Below are 16,476 nucleotides of genomic sequence, written 5' to 3' on the forward strand. Positions count from 1 at the left end.
TCACAACAAAATCCATTTCCCTCTCATTTCACACATTTTATTTTTGAGAGGTCCAAATTCCTAACACCCATCAAGCTGCCAATTAATGACAATATCAACTTCCAGCCAGGAACTGCCATGTGTAAAGCATTGGATAAGATAACAACAGTCGCCTTGCCTTAGAGCCATTCCAACATGATAGGGGTGGCCCTGCTACCCCACCCCGCTTGCCCCATCCTCGCCTGGGCTAGACTAAAGGATCATGGCCTGCATTTAGCTTTTCGTAGGGTCAAGTGAGAAGTATATATATGCTCAGAAGTTGGAGAGTGTTAGGAAATCTGGAATATTATAGAACTTTTTTTTTTTTTTTTTTTTTTTATCTCATTTTCTCTCATTTTTTGGAGGAGCTCCCCTCCGTGAGAGCAAATCAGTATTATCTTTTTCATTTTCTGAGTTGTGTTACATTGACGTACACTATTGCATAGCACATTGAACTACCAAGAGGTTGAATTGTTCTGTACTTACGCATCTTCAGCTGATGCATTTGCTGCTTTGGTATTTGCAACGCTAACAAGCGGGTAGAAATTTTTGCTTCCCAAGACTGTAGATGATAAACTCTCTCCCTACGGATCACAGTTAATTAATAAAGTTAAAAATATAAGAGAGAGAGAGAGTAAATCAATACAACGAAGGACCACACATTAGTTAGAAAGTTAGACATAACGAAATTAGTTAGCAAAAAAGACGGTTTCTTCCTCTCCCATGTTCCTCAATTTTTTGCCTGGAAATACAAATCCTTAAAGGATCAGACTCGATTCAAACTCAAAATGAAGATAAACCAAAAAACAAACAGAATGAAGATAAAGGACCAGACTCAACTCAAACTCAAGATGAAGATAAATTCAAGAAATAATATTAGCATCAGACACTGTTTGGAATCATCCAAAACATACCAGAGTAAAATTACAAAAACACCCTCACAACAAAATCCATTTCCCTCTCATTTCACACATTTTATTTTTGAGAGGTCCAAATTCCTAACACCCATCAAGCTGCCAATTAATGACAATATCAACTTCTAGCCCGGAACTGCCACGTGTAAAGCATTGGATAAGATAACAACAGTCGCCTTGCCTTAGAGCCATTCCAACATGATAGGGGTGGCCCTGCTACCCCACCCCGCTTGCCCCATCCTCGCCTGGGCTAGACTAAAGGATCATGGCCTGCATTTAGCTTTCCGTAGGGTCAAGTGAGAAGTATATATATGCTCAGAAGTTGGAGAGTGTTAGGAAATCTGGAATATTATAGAACTTTTTTTTTTTTTTTTTTATCTCATTTTCTCTCATTTTTTGGAGGAGCTCCCCTCCGTGAGAGCAAATCAGTATTATCTTTTTCATTTTCTGAGTTGTGTTACATTGACGTACACTATTGCATAGCACATTGAACTACCAAGAGGTTGAATTGTTCTGTACTTACGCATCTTCAGCTGATGCATTTGCTGCTTTGGTATCTGCAGCGCTAACAAGCGGGTAGAAATTTTTGCTTCCCAAGACTGTAGATGATAAACTCTCTCCCTACGGATCACAGTTAATTAATAAAGTTAAAAATATAAGAGAGAGAGAGAGAGAGTAAATCAATACAACGAAGGACCACACATTAGTTAGAAAGTTAGACATAACGAAATTAGTTAGCAAAAAAGACGGTTTCTTCCTCTCCCATGTTCCTCAATTTTTTGCCTGGAAATACAAATCCTTAAAGGATCAGACTCGATTCAAACTCAAAATGAAGATAAACCAAAAAACAAACAGAATGAAGATAAAGGACCAGACTCAACTCAAACTCAAGATGAAGATAAATTCAAGAAATAATATTAGCATCAGACACTGTTTGGAATCATCCAAAACATACCAGAGTAAAATTACAAAAACACCCTCACAACAAAATCCATTTCCCTCTCATTTCACACATTTTATTTTTGAAATTCCTCTCCTCCCCCCCCCACTAGGGGGCACTACCCACCCCCTACGGGGCGGGGGCACCCCTTCCCCTTACCCCGCCACCGGGGCGGGGGCGGGACGGATTCTCTTTTCACTTAAAAAAAAAACACTATATTTATTTTATTTAAAAATTATTTATAAGTGTAAAAGTAATTAAAAATAATTTTTTAGATCCAAATTATAAATTTAAATTTTGTAAATATGACAATAATTTAAAAATTATGTAATTTTTAAATTTATTAGTACATATTTTGTGTAAATTGTATTGTATTAGTTTTTAAACTATGTAGTTTTTAAATTTGTCAATACATATTCTGTGAACAAGTCTAACAAATTGTAATATATATTTATATATACACAATTTGTAAAATATAAATATATATTTATGTTTATATATATGTATATAATATATATATAAAAATCGGGGCGGGGTGGGATTGGGTCCTCCTCGTCACCCGCCCCCGCTAGGGGCCCTAGATGCAGGGGCGGATTAGAAATAATACCTGGCGGGCTTTGAGAGAGAGCTGATGAAGGAGTGAGAGAGGGAGTGAGAGAGTTGATAAGTGAGAGAGAGAGCTGATGGATGAGAGGTGGAGAGTGGGAGAGAGGTGGAGGGCAAGATAGAGAGAGCGAGAGAGAGAGGTGGAGGGCAAGGTAGAGAGAGCAAGAGAGAGAGGTGGAGGGTTTGGCTGGCTCGGAGGAGCTCGGGGAGGAGTCGCAGTGGTCAGGAAAGGTGCTCGGTGGGGTTAGAATCGACGCAAAGCGACGACAGGGCCGTCGGTGGCCTCGAGCTCGTGTGAAACCAACCATTTATGGGTAGCTTGTGTGTGTGAGATGGAGAGGGAGAGGAAGGTTCGTGGTGGCTGGGTCTGCTAGAGGTGGTCGTCGATGTGAGGTGGTGGAGGTGCGGTGGCCTGGGTGGTCGCATACGGCGGCGTAAGGGGAGAGAAATGTGATAACCGGGCTTTAGGCCCAGCCCCTTTGCAGCTAAGATGAAGCCCGGCCCACGAGCAGCTTGAGAGGGACGGACGGCGTCGTTTTGGGGGAGGGATTAATTCCCTTTCTGCCGTGTACTGTTCTTCTTCCTCATTCCGAAATCAGCATTTCGGTTGCCAATCCGTGAATCTCTCCCTTCCCGTGCAACTGCTTCCCACGCCCCACGATTTCTCTTGCTGTTTCCGCGCATGAAGAGCCTTCCTCACCACTTTTGCAAACCACTCAGACTCTCTCTCGCGTGGACTGGTGTTCCTTTCTTGGCAGGCACTTTTGGCTCCGTGGGTTTCGATTTTCTGGTTCTTCGAAGGTGAGCCATCGCCCTCTCTCTCGTCCTCTGTTTTCTTCTTCCTGTCTTCACAGCAATTTGTGAGTTAGCCTCTTCCCTTCCGTTACTTCTTTGTGCTTAGATAACTTTATAATTTTCTTCTTTTGGGTTTCGGTTTGTGCAAATTTTTCGTGGGTCTTGATAACCTTGGAGCCTTGTTTGAATTCTTCCTCTGGGTCGTCACTTTCGTCCATTATCTTCCGCCCCTTTCATTGTTTTTTTGTCTCTCTTAATTCTTACTTTCAGTTACGCAGACCATATATTGTTTTATCGCTTTCCTCGGTTGGTCTATCGCGCACACACACACGCTGCTTTGTTTGGCCGTGTATTACTCTTAGTCAATTTTTTTTTCCTTTTGCACAGACCATTAGTTTCTTCCAGTAGAAGATTTTGCAACTTTTATTTTGGGTTGATGTATTTTAATTGTTGGAGCAGTGGAGTGTGTTGGAATTATGGATGTTGAGGAGTATAATTTTGGGTGTTTTGTGAGTCAGTTTTTGAAGTATTATTTGAGACTTTTTGGTGTAAAATGATGGGTGTTTTGGAACTAGTTGTATTGAACTTTTGTGCAAGTTTTGAATTGTTGAATGATTAGAATTTTGATGCTTACGCTGAAACTACTTTATTCCGAGGTTGGAAGTGGAGTTTGGTTTGGGTTATGTTTTAATTATTGGAGTTGCGGTTGTTGGTTTTTGGAAATAATTATGATTGGTTTGGTATTATAGAAAGTGGTGGCTGTTTTGGGTTTAAATGCGAATGGTTTGAAGAGAGAGTTGTTCAGGTTTAAATTGTGGGATAGTTATGGAGCTGTGAAGAGACTGTTTTGATTTAATACCCAATATATAGCAGCCTAATAGATGGGTTATTAACTGATAGATATATGTTTCTTTTGTTTAGGTGGTGTTACTATTAGAGTTCCGGCTCAAGGTGTTGATATTACAAAGAAGTCAGGTAAGCGGGGTTCGTATACTAGTTTTGTATAAAATAAATAAAATGAGGTTGACTTTGAGAATAAATGTGTTTATTTTCTTCTGAAAGAGATGATCTGAAAACAACCTCAGATGTTTATTCTGCATATGCATAAATTCTACATAAGAGAAAATATTTTTCTGTCATGACTGGTGTAGACATGAGCTAGTTTTGTGTACTTTATTTCTGAACTATGTAATAGAGTGAAAAAGGAATTCTAAAAGTTTTGTTATGAACAAATGAGGATACTTGTTTATATTTATCTCGAACATGTGAAATGATCTGAAGCTTTTAGTGATTTGTTTTGATATGATGTGTCATTTGAAAATCTTGGCATGAAGTTCTGACTTGGCATATATGTGTAACCGGATTTTCGATGAAATCCGTTCTGTTTCTGTTAAGGCCCAGCCACGGGTATAATAGTGGTTTATAACCCTACCACGGGGGTGAAACATGGTATACGGCCCAGCCACGGGTATAATGGTGGTTTATAACCCTACCACGGGGGTGAAACATGGGAAATGGCCCAGCCACGGGTATAATGGTGGTTTATAACCCTACCACGGGGGTGAAACATGGGAAATGGCCCAGCCACGGGTATAATGGTGGTTTATAACCCTACCACGGGGGTTAAACATAGTATTGTCCCGAAGTGATGCTAAGAGATGATTTGATTATAATATTTCAGTTTGGAAATGCCAACGGATGTTCTTTTTTTTGGAATGAGTTTATTTTTCTGAAAATTTCCCTCTAAAGTTTTTGTACAAGTTTTGTTTGTTTTTTTTTTTTTTTTTTTGCATTCTGAAAGTAAATGTTTTGTTCGGCTTATTAAATGTTATAAATGCTCATGTTTACATACTAGTATATGCTCTCTGCTTGCTGAGTTGTTGATAACTCACCCCCCTTATCTCCATAATATTTCAGATGACTTTGAAGGTTCAGCTGAAGATCAGTATTAGAGTCTATGGAGAAGATTAACATTGATTTGTTGTTGGGTATCTCATGATATTAGTGTTGGTGTTGGATATTAATTATCTTTCTTAAGTTTACTTCAATGGATTTAGACGATTTGTGGAGACTATGTTAATGTTTTATTATTTCTAATTGTTAGTTGAGACATGAAGAAGAGTTGATTTTATTTGGGTTGTTGGACTGAATATTGGATAAATGAGTTTATTTGATTTATTTAATTGAAGTATTTACGTTCGACTTGAGGTTTGAAAGATGGATATGTTCTTGAATTTGGAAGTACTCTAGCCTTGTTAGAGCGGATTATCAGGTTTTATGAGTTAACTCTCCGGACCCTCGGGGTCGGGGCGTTACAGTTGGTATCAGAGACAGGTTAGAATTCTGCATACTGTAGACCTTGGAGGTTTAGATATCTGTGGGTTCATAAGATGTGGGAATTTCAAAATAGGAATCGGAGGATTATAAGGATAGTCATGGGGGTATTTAAGTATGAGTTTCAAGGACATTAAGACTGTTCTTGATGGGATTTGAGGTTTAGATTTGGCTGATGATAGTAGTTGAGTTTGAGAACCTTGAGCATTCTAGTGATATATGTGTGTAATAAGTGATGCCAGATTGGCATAGTTATCTGATATATATATATATATGTGTATATGTGTTTATATACATATTTTATTTACCCTCTTATATATTTCTATTCATTTGGTATTTTCGTTTTCTTTTATTTTAGAACGTTTCACCGAGTTTAGACTTTCAGGATGGCTGCTCGTCGTAGAGTTCGAACTCTTGAAGATTTGAATGAAGACTACAATGGTGGGGGTTGCACGTTCGAACAATTTAATCGAACACATCCTCCCACCTTTGATGGAAGAGGTAATGCGAACGCTGCGGAAGATTGGATACAAGACATTGAAGAAATATTTGGTGTTTTGGATTGTACCGATCAGCAAAAAGTCAAGTTCGCAGCATTCAAACTATCTGGAGAAGCAAAGAGATGGTGGAATTCTGAGAAAGTTATCAGGGAAGCTGAGGGGATTGGGGTAATTGTTTGGGCTCAATTCAAGCAGAGTTTCTTCGATCGATTTTTCCCTAAGGCAGATAGGGATGCAAGAGCTCGAGAGTTCACCAATTTGGTGCAAGGGACCATGACTGTGCGCCAATATGCTGCAAGGTTTGCAGAATTATCACGTTTTGCTGCATACTTGATTCCCGATGAGGAGAAAAAGACTAGGAAGTTTGAAGAAGGTTTGAACTACAGGATCTATGAGCGGGTGATGGTCTTACAGATTCAAAATTTTTCAGAATTTGTGCACAAAGCGACACTAGTTGAACAGAATCTTAAGAGGGGTGCTGAATTGCAAGAACAGAGGAAGAGAGCTACTCCACAAGGGTTTCCTAGTTCGGATCAAGGGCAATGGAAAAAGAGAAATGAGGGGAGCAGTTCGAGTCAGAGACAGATGCAGGGAAATCTTACACCTAACCCCTGTAAGTTCTGTAACCGCATACACCGTGGGGAGTGCAGGAAGGAAGTGGGATCATGTTTCAAATGCGGTAAAGATGGGCATTTCATTAGAGAATGTCCATTGCTTGCGGAGAACAACAGAAGGCCAAACCCACCCCAAAACTTCAGGCCGAATAGTCAAGGCAATAATCAGCGGAGGACGGTACCTGCTCAGGTGTTTGCTTTGACACCGGGAGAAGCTGAGGACAAGGAGGATGTCATCACAGGTATAATTCTCTAACCATCTCCTCAAATGTTCTTTGTTGAGAATTAAGGATTATTTATCTTATTATCTCTATGGGTTGTATGACGTAACCAGGAATTATTACCTTATTTCTCAATAAGGCTACTGTTTTATTTGACTCGGGGGCTACCCACTCCTTTATTTCAAGGGATTTTGTTAAATTGTGTCCCATTGATGCTGATGAGATGGACTACAATTTGAGGGTCTCTACCCCAACTGGTGATATAGTGACTTGTAACGAGATTTTACTCAAGTGTCCTATAACGATTAGTGGGAAGGAAATGCCAGCTAACCTGATAGTCTTTCCTATAACTGGGTTTGATGTGATTTTGGGGATGGATTGGTTAGCTTCCAGTTATGCTAGTATTGACTGTTTTAGAAGAGAAGTAGTGTTCAAGTTTCCGGAAGATGAGGAACTTCGATTTATGGGTTCCAAGGTGCGTATCCCTCCATCAGTTATTTCTGCTTTTCAGGTTGATAAGTTAATACGTGACGGGTGTCAGGGGTACTTGGCTTTTGTGGTGGTTGAACCAAAGGAAGAATTGAATCTAGAAGAGATTCCTATTGTGAGGGAATATCCAGAAGTTTTTCCGGAAGATTTGTCTGGATTACCGCCTGATCGGGAGGTAGAATTTGCTATTGAATTAGCCCCAGGCACGGCGCCTCTCTCCAAAGCCCCTTATCGAATGGCGCCATCAGAGTTAGCCGAGCTCAGAGAGCAGTTGCAAGACTTGTTAGACAAAGGTTTCATTAGGCCTAGTGTGTCACCTTGGGGAGCTCCAGTCTTGTTTGTGAAGAAGAAGGATGGGACAATGAGGATGTGTATAGACTACAGGGAACTGAATCGGGTGACCATAAAGAATAAATATCCGTTGCCCCGCATCGATGATTTATTTGATCAGTTGCAAGGTGCACAGGTGTTCTCTAAAATTGATCTCAGATCGGGTTATCATCAATTAAAAATCAAGGCGGAGGATGTGCCTAAAACAGCTTTCAGGACCAGGTATGGCCACTATGAATTTTTAGTCATGCCTTTTGGTTTAACCAACGCCCCAGCAGTATTTATGGACCTGATGAATCGAGTATTTCATGAGTTTCTGGATAAATTTGTAGTGGTGTTTATTGATGATATATTAATCTACTCCAAGAGCAAAACCGAACATGAAGACCATCTGAGGCATGTTCTAGGGACACTCATGGATAAGAAATTATTTGCTAAGTTAAAGAAGTGTGAATTTTGGCTTGAGTCTATCGCATTTTTGGGACATGTGGTCTCAAGGGATGGCATTTCTGTAGACCCCGGGAAGATTGAAGCAATAGTTAACTGGACTCAACCAACCAATGTGCACGAAGTTAGGAGTTTCTTGGGTTTGGCTGGTTATTACCGTCGGTTCATAGACAATTTCTCAAAAATAGCGGTTCCCCTTACCGCCCTTACTAGGAAGAACAACAAGTATGTTTGGACTGAAAAATGTGAAGAAAGCTTCCAGGAATTGAAGAAGAGATTGGTGACGGCCCCAGTTCTAACAGTCCCTAGCGAAAGAGGTGGATTTGTGGTTTATAGTGACGCTTCACGTTTGGGTTTGGGGTGTGTTTTGATGCAGCATGGAAAGGTAATAGCTTATGCTTCTCGGCAATTGAAGACCTATGAACAAAACTACCCACACATGATTTGGAGTTGGCCGCCGTTGTCTTTGCACTTAAAATCTGGAGGCATTATTTATATGGTGAAAGGTGCGAAATCTACACGGATCACAAGAGTTTGAAATACTTCTTCACGCAGAAAGAACTGAATATGAGACAGAGGAGATGGCTCGAACTAGTCAAGGACTATGACTGCAACATTAACTATCACCCAGGCAAAGCTAATGTTGTAGCTGATGCACTTAGCAGGAAGCCAGTGGGACCGGTAATCGCAACTCTTACCACTCAACCCCGCTTATTAATGGACTTGGAGAGAGCCACTATTGAAGTAGTTGTGGGTGATCAGCAAGCATTAATAGCCAGTTTAATAGTTCAACCAGCTTTGATAGACAGAATCAAACTCGCCCAAAAAGAAGATTCTAAGTTGGCGAGATTATTTGAAGAGGTAGAAAAAGGGGATAGACCTGAGTTTAATGTTTCTGAAGATGGAGTGCTAAGGTTTGGAAACAGATGTTGTGTGCCGGACAGTGTGGTAATAAAAAGACTTATCCTTGAAGAAGCGCACCGATCCCCTTACACAGTTCACCCGGGTAGTACAAAAATATATAGAGATTTGAAAGAGTCTTTTTGGTGGGAAGGCATGAAGAGAGAAATTGCTCAATTTGTGGCTCAGTGCTTAACATGCCAGCAGGTGAAAGTAGAACACCAGCGACCAGCAGGGTTATTACAACCACTTCAGATTCCAGAATGGAAATGGGAGCATATCTCTATGGATTTTGTTACAGGCCTTCCACGGGCACCGACCGGACAAGATGCAATTTGGGTGATCATAGACCGTTTGACGAAGACAGCTCATTTTGTACCTATCAAAGTTTCTTATAAGTTGGAGAAACTAGCCGAGCTTTATATACAGGAAATAGTGAGGTTGCATGGGGTACCTGTGTCCATTGTGTCAGATAGGGATCCGCGTTTCACTTCAAATTTTTGGCGAAGCTTACAAGAGGCCATGGGCACTAAGTTAAATTTCAGCACAGCATTTCACCCACAGACAGATGGTCAGTCGGAAAGAACCATTCAAATTTTGGAAGACATGTTGAGAGCTTGTATGCTGGATTTTATGGGGACTTGGATTCGACACTTGCCTTTGGTCGAGTTTGCTTATAATAACAGCTACCAGGCTAGTATTGAGATGGCACCTTATGAAGCACTTTATGGTAGGAAGTGTAGATCCCCTTTATATTGGGACGAAGTGGGGGAAAGACAAATTTTGGGTCCGGAAATCATTCAGAAGACAACAGAGAAGATTGAGACCATCCGAGCTAGAATGAGAGCAGCTCAGAGTCGACAGAAAAGCTATGCAGATAACCGGCGTCGCCAATTAGAATTTGAAGTTGGGGACAAGGTATTCTTGAGGATTGCACCCATGAGAGGAGTTATGAGGTTTGGAAGGAAGGGTAAGTTGAGCCCTAGGTATATCGGACCATTTGAAATTCTTGATCGGATTGGACCAGTGGCTTACAGGGTTGCACTACCACCCGCACTCTCAGGAGTACACAATGTATTTCATGTATCTATGTTAAGGAAGTATGTACCTGACCCCACCCACATTATCGATTACGAGCCTCTTCATTTTCAGGAAGATTTGACTTATACAGAAGAGCCGGTGCGGATTGTAGAAAGGAAAGAACAAGTGTTACGTAATCGGACTATTCCATTGGTTAAAGTGGTATGGAATAATCATGCTATCAGTGAAGCCTCTTGGGAATTAGAAGAGAATATGCAAGCCAAGTACCCACAGTTGTTCGACGATGATCCTAATTGCTTGTAGCAAATTCCGGGGACGGAATTTTTTTTAAGGGGGGGAGAATGTGATAACCGGGCTTTAGGCCCAGCCCCTTTGCAGCTAAGATGAAGCCCGGCCCACGAGCAGCTTGAGAGGGACGGACGGCGTCGTTTTGGGGGAGGGATTAATTCCCTTTCTGCCGTGTACTGTTCTTCTTCCTCATTCCGAAATCAGCATTTCGGTTGCCAATCCGTGAATCTCTCCCTTCCCGTGCAACTGCTTCCCACGCCCCACGATTTCTCTTGCTGTTTCCGCGCATGAAGAGCCTTCCTCACCACTTTTGCAAACCACTCAGACTCTCTCTCGCGTGGACTGGTGTTCCTTTCTTGGCAGGCACTTTTGGCTCCGTGGGTTTCGATTTTCTGGTTCTTCGAAGGTGAGCCATCGCCCTCTCTCTCGTCCTCTGTTTTCTTCTTCCTGTCTTCACAGCAATTTGTGAGTTAGCCTCTTCCCTTCCATTACTTCTTTGTGCTTAGATAACTTTATAATTTTCTTCTTTTGGGTTTCGGTTTGTGCAAATTTTTCGTGGGTCTTGATAACCTTGGAGCCTTGTTTGAATTCCTCTGGGTCGTCACTTTCGTCCATTATCTTCCGCCCCTTTCATTGTTTTTTTGTCTCTCTTAATTCTTACTTTCAGTTACGCAGACCATATATTGTTTTATCGCTTTCCTCGGTTGGTCTATCGCGCACACACACACGCTGCTTTGTTTGGCTGTGTATTACTCTTAGTCAATTTTTTTTCCTTTTGCACAGACCATTAGTTTCTTCCAGTAGAAGATTTTGCAACTTTTATTTTGGGTTGATGTATTTTAATTGTTGGAGCAGTGGAGTGTGTTGGAATTATGGATGTTGAGGAGTATAATTTTGGGTGTTTTGTGAGTCAGTTTTTGAAGTATTATTTGAGACTTTTTGGTGTAAAATGATGGGTGTTTTGGAACTAGTTGTATTGAACTTTTGTGCAAGTTTTGAATTGTTGAATGATTAGAATTTTGATGCTTACGCTGAAACTACTTTATTCCGAGGTTGGAAGTGGAGTTTGGTTTGGGTTATGTTTTAATTATTGGAGTTGCGGTTGTTGGTTTTTGGAAATAATTATGATTGGTTTGGTATTATAGAAAGTGGTGGCTGTTTTGGGTTTAAATGCGAATGGTTTGAAGAGAGAGTTGTTCAGGTTTAAATTGTGGGATAGTTATGGAGCTGTGAAGAGACTGTTTTGATTTAATACCCAATATATAGCAGCCTACTAGATGGGTTATTAACTGATAGATATATGTTTCTTTTGTTTAGGTGGTGTTACTATTAGAGTTCCGGCTCAAGGTGTTGATATTACAAATAAGTCAGGTAAGCGGGGTTCGTATACTAGTTTTGCATAAAATAAATAAAATGAGGTTGACTTTGAGAATAAATGTGTTTATTTTCTTCTGAAAGAGATGATCTGAAAACAACCTCAGATGTTTATTCTGCATATGCATAAATTCTACATAAGAGAAAATGTTTTTCTGTCATGACTGGTGTAGACATGAGCTAGTTTTGTGTACTTTATTTCTGAACTATGTAATAGAGTGAAAAAGGAATTCTAAAAGTTTTGTTATGAACAAATGAGGATACTTGTTTATATTTATCTCGAACATGTGAAATGATCTGAAGCTTTTAGTGATTTGTTTTGATATGATGTGTCATTTGAAAATCTTGGCATGAAGTTCTGACTTGGTATATATGTGTAACCGGATTTTCGATGAAATCCGTTCTGTTTCTGTTAAGGCCCAGCCACGGGTATAATAGTGGTTTATAACCCTACCACGGGGGTGAAACATGGTATACGGCCCAGCCACGGGTATAATGGTGGTTTATAACCCTACCACGGGGGTGAAACATGGGAAATGGCCCAGCCACGGGTATAATGGTGGTTTATAACCCTACCACGGGGGTGAAACATGGGAAATGGCCCAGCCACGGGTATAATGGTGGTTTATAACCCTACCACGGGGGTTAAACATAGTATTGTCCCGAAGTGATGCTAAGAGATGATTTGATTATAATATTTCAGTTTGGAAATGCCAACGGATGTTCTTTTTTTTGGAATGAGTTTATTTTTCTGAAAATTTCCCTCTAAAGTTTTTGTACAAGTTTTGTTTGTTTTTTTTTTTTTTTTTTTTTTTTGCATTCTGAAAGTAAATGTTTTGTTCGGCTTATTAAATGTTATAAATGCTCATGTTTACATGCTAGTATATGCTCTCTGCTTGCTGAGTTGTTGATAACTCACCCCCTTATATCCATAATATTTCAGATGACTTTGAAGGTTCAGCTGAAGATCAGTATTAGAGTCTATGGAGAAGATTAACATTGATTTGTTGTTGGGTATCTCATGATATTAGTGTTGGTGTTGGATATTAATTATCTTTCTTAAGTTTACTTCAATGGATTTAGACGATTTGTGGAGACTATGTTAATGTTTTATTATTTCTAATTGTTAGTTGAGACATGAAGAAGAGTTGATTTTATTTGGGTTGTTGGACTGAATATTGGATAAATGAGTTTATTTGATTTATTTAATTGAAGTATTTACGTTCGACTTGAGGTTTGAAAGATGGATATGTTCTTGAATTTGGAAGTACTCTAGCCTTGTTAGAGCGGATTATCAGGTTTTATGAGTTAACTCTCCGGACCCTCGGGGTCGGGGCGTTACAGTATTTGTAACGCCCCAATGGAAGGCCCAAACCACATGGCCTATACTCCAAAAGGACTAGTCAATGATACAATTGGAGTTCCACTAGAACCTTATAAAGAGCAAGAACTTCTCCTTCCCAAGCAATGTGGGATCCCATACACCACCTACCCTTATCCATATCATATGGGGTATCACAATCTACCCCCTTAAATTCCCGACGTCCTCGTCGGGCCTGTCCATTGTAGGTGGCACGGCTCAAGTCCCACATTTCTGGTTGGGATTGGCTCTGATACCATTTGTAACGCCCCAATGGAAGGCCCAAACCACATGGCCTATACTCCAAAAGAACTAGTCAATGATACAATTGGAGTTCCACTAGAACCTTATAAAGAGCAAGAACTTCTCCTTCCCAAGCAATGTGGGATCCCATACACCACCTACCCTTATCCATATCATATGGGGTATCACAAGAAATGGGTGAAATCCATTTCGATTGGGTTACTGTAGGGGAGAGAGAGGGTTGCGCGTGGGGGAGATTGGTGGCGGCTGGCTTAGTCGTCGGCGTAAGGGGGAGTTGTCAATGGTGGCGGTGAGGCTGGGCGATGTCAGGCTGAGCTGAAGGAAAATTGGGTGAAGGCTTCTGTCAGGATGAGAGAGCTGATGAGAGAGAGAGGGGTAGATGAATCTGAGTGATGTATTTTGCATTAAAAAAAAATGAGTAGATACGTCACATGTGCTACGGATTAGCCGTGAACAATGGCTGATCCATAGCACTACAAAACAGAGTAAGGATAAGGATAAGAAGCAGAAAACTGAAGATAGTGGGAGCTGAAATCAGAAAGCAATTCAAACTCAAACTAATCTCTTGTATACTTTAGTTAACGATAGAATCATTGTAACAAACTCTGATGTATTATCATTATAAATATATCTGGAACTCCTCAAAATATTCATTGAGGAAATCTATTCCAAAACATACAGTTTATTAAGATTCTTTAATCCTTTCCCTTTTAAGTTCGATCTGATCTTTTGTTTGAAGTTTCGCTCAAGACCTTTTTACCGCGGGGGCCTATTATTATAAAAGAAACCTGGCTCGCTCAATGAGTGTCAAAAGCAAATATATAGGAGGAGGATTTGATAAAATCTTATCTTGCAATAGTTACTACAGCTGAAGGTAGTGTATCCCATATACTTACCTAAAATGCAGTAGCATTCCTAACATCTTAAACATAAATAGAGCTCTATTCTTAACTTGGTTAAAATCCATATGATATGAAGATTTTGAAGACTGCACCCGCGCGAATATCATATGATATTCTCATAATGCTATATTTTCCAACAATAGGACTGAAAAACTAACCTCCAAGCGCATGTTGTTGCCGAGGATAACATTACTGCGGAACTGCCTGTCCATGGTGCTGGCTCCCACTGTTATCTGCCAGGGCGCAACATTGGAGACAGTCCCATCTTTAGGCCCAGAATTTCCAGCGGAGCAAACCACCACAATACCGTGCTTAACAGCATGGAAGGAGCCAATTGCTACGCTGACATTAAAGAAGGGCGTGGGCTGCCCTCCCAGTGATATGGACAGAACATCAATGCCATCATGGATGGCCATATCGAAGGCTGCAACTATGTCTGCATCAAAGCATTCATTTCCACCCACCGGAGGCCAGCACACCTTGTAAGCTGCTACCCGAGCTTTTGGTGATCCTCCCTTTGCTGTTCCTTGGCCGAAGCCGTAGATACTAGCCCCGGCAACGAAATTACCACCAGCCGTTGATAAAGTATGAGATCCATGGCCATCATTATCGCGTGGTGTGTCAAAGGAGGAGTTTAGTGAACCAGCAACTGCGGCATAGCCTTTGTTGAAGTACCTTGCTCCAATTAGCTTTCTTTGTTCCACCGATTTGGCACAATGAACCGCCAATATTGATGGGTTAGTGAAAAAAAATGGTCAAGTTTGTTAAAAGAAAACTTCAGACTACAGGGGACTGCAAGTAAGCGTATGGCGAAGGGTGAAGGGATTATTTTTTTCGAGTCCTTTTCTGCGTAACCGTTTCCTGATTGACAATAGGAATTTAACGTCTTAAAACTTCGTTAAATGAACACTACTTTCTGATTGTATTTGCGTCGTTATTATCGTTGTTGTTATTGAGAATCTCGGTTATGAAGTGAGCCTAAGACGTATGGTTCAAATTTATAATCGACTGTCTCTGTGCATTAGAGTAATGCATAAGGTATCATTTGAAATATATAGGGGCAGGGGGGCACACTTTCATGCTGAAGGTCTGAAAATTCTCTAGTCCTAAACTAGTAGTTTTATAAATTAATCACAGTGAGACGTATAAAGTAATTCAATTTTTCATTATTAGCCTGTGTTAAAATCAGAGTAAAAATATAATTATAACATATTCATAACTATATCATTTCTCATTGATAGATATATATATTTATATATATTAAAATTCTATAAATAGGGTGCTTGGCCTCTTAGTTAATGACACCAAGTCATAAACTTAATTAGTAACTTGTGACTCTAAGAAAAGTCCTCTATTAGCATTTTCTTGTTAAAAGGAAAGAGGTGAGAGTTAAAGTTTTACTAGTGAGAACGCTTTGTAGGTGTCATTTGGGGTGATGAGAAAAATTGTGTGATTGTAATAATTTTTCACATAGTGTATTTTCTTCTCTGGGTCTGGTGGTTTTTCTCTTATTTTTGGGAGTTTCCACGTAAATTCTTGTGCTGTTATTATTTCTCTATTTTTCTTCATATTTCTCCAAAAAGTGGATCCTGGAGGTGAATTTTGAGAGGTCCAAATTCCTAACACCCATCAAGTTGCCAATTAATGACAATATCAACTTGCCAGCCAGGAACTGCCACGTGTAAAGCATTGGATAAGATAACAACAGTTGCCTTGCCTTAGAGCCATTCCAACATGATAGGGGTGGCCCTGCTACCCCACCCCGCTTGCCCCATCCTCGCCTGGGTGGGGCGGGAGGATCTGCTAGGCCTGCAACCTGACCAAATCGATCTGGGTTTGGGCCCGACTTGGCGACAAGGGTAACAAGAAAAGACCTGACCCGCTTCGGGTCAACCCGTTTAATATCAACCTCCATGAAGTTTTCCAAAAAAAATCTCTAGAAATGTCTTTTGAAGCCCCTTCGAACCCACAACACCAACAACGCAGAGAGTACATGGAGATTTTCTTGATGGATTTAGACTACAACATTCCCAGGGAACTCTCAAATCTTCAAAAACTCAGATCTCTCTACCAACCCGTACTCTCTCCTTGTCTTCAGGTTCCCCACTACTATCTCTCTCTCCCTCACTCTCAATACAA

The 16,476-nt window shown here is 40.5% G+C and overlaps 1 protein-coding gene across 1 annotated transcript; it reads right to left on the reverse strand.

The window, feature by feature from the left end:
- Positions 1 to 1,360: 1,360 nt before the first annotated feature.
- Positions 1,361 to 15,280, reverse strand: LOC121248702 (subtilisin-like protease SBT5.3). Its single transcript, XM_041147241.1, has 2 exons — positions 14,496 to 15,280; positions 1,361 to 1,553 (listed from the first exon to the last, which is right to left on the reverse strand). Exons 1-2 carry the CDS (start codon positions 14,751 to 14,753, stop codon positions 1,452 to 1,454), a joined length of 360 nt encoding a protein of 119 aa, XP_041003175.1. The 5' UTR covers positions 14,754 to 15,280; the 3' UTR covers positions 1,361 to 1,451.
- Positions 15,281 to 16,476: the final 1,196 nt, after the last annotated feature.

Source organism: Juglans microcarpa x Juglans regia, chromosome 2D (genome assembly GCF_004785595.1).
Source record: "Juglans microcarpa x Juglans regia isolate MS1-56 chromosome 2D, Jm3101_v1.0, whole genome shotgun sequence".
Taxonomy (NCBI): Eukaryota; Viridiplantae; Streptophyta; class Magnoliopsida; order Fagales; family Juglandaceae; genus Juglans; species Juglans microcarpa x Juglans regia.

Excerpts from the sequence above, each read along its gene's own strand:
- LOC121248702 (XM_041147241.1), bottom strand. The coding sequence starts at position 14,753 with ATGGCCATCCATGATGGCATTGATGTTCTGTCCATATCACTGGGAGGG. Across the intron at positions 1,554-14,495 it reads GCAACAACATGCGCTTGGAG|GGAGAGAGTTTATCATCTAC; the intron begins GTTAGTTTTTCA and ends TGTGATCCGTAG.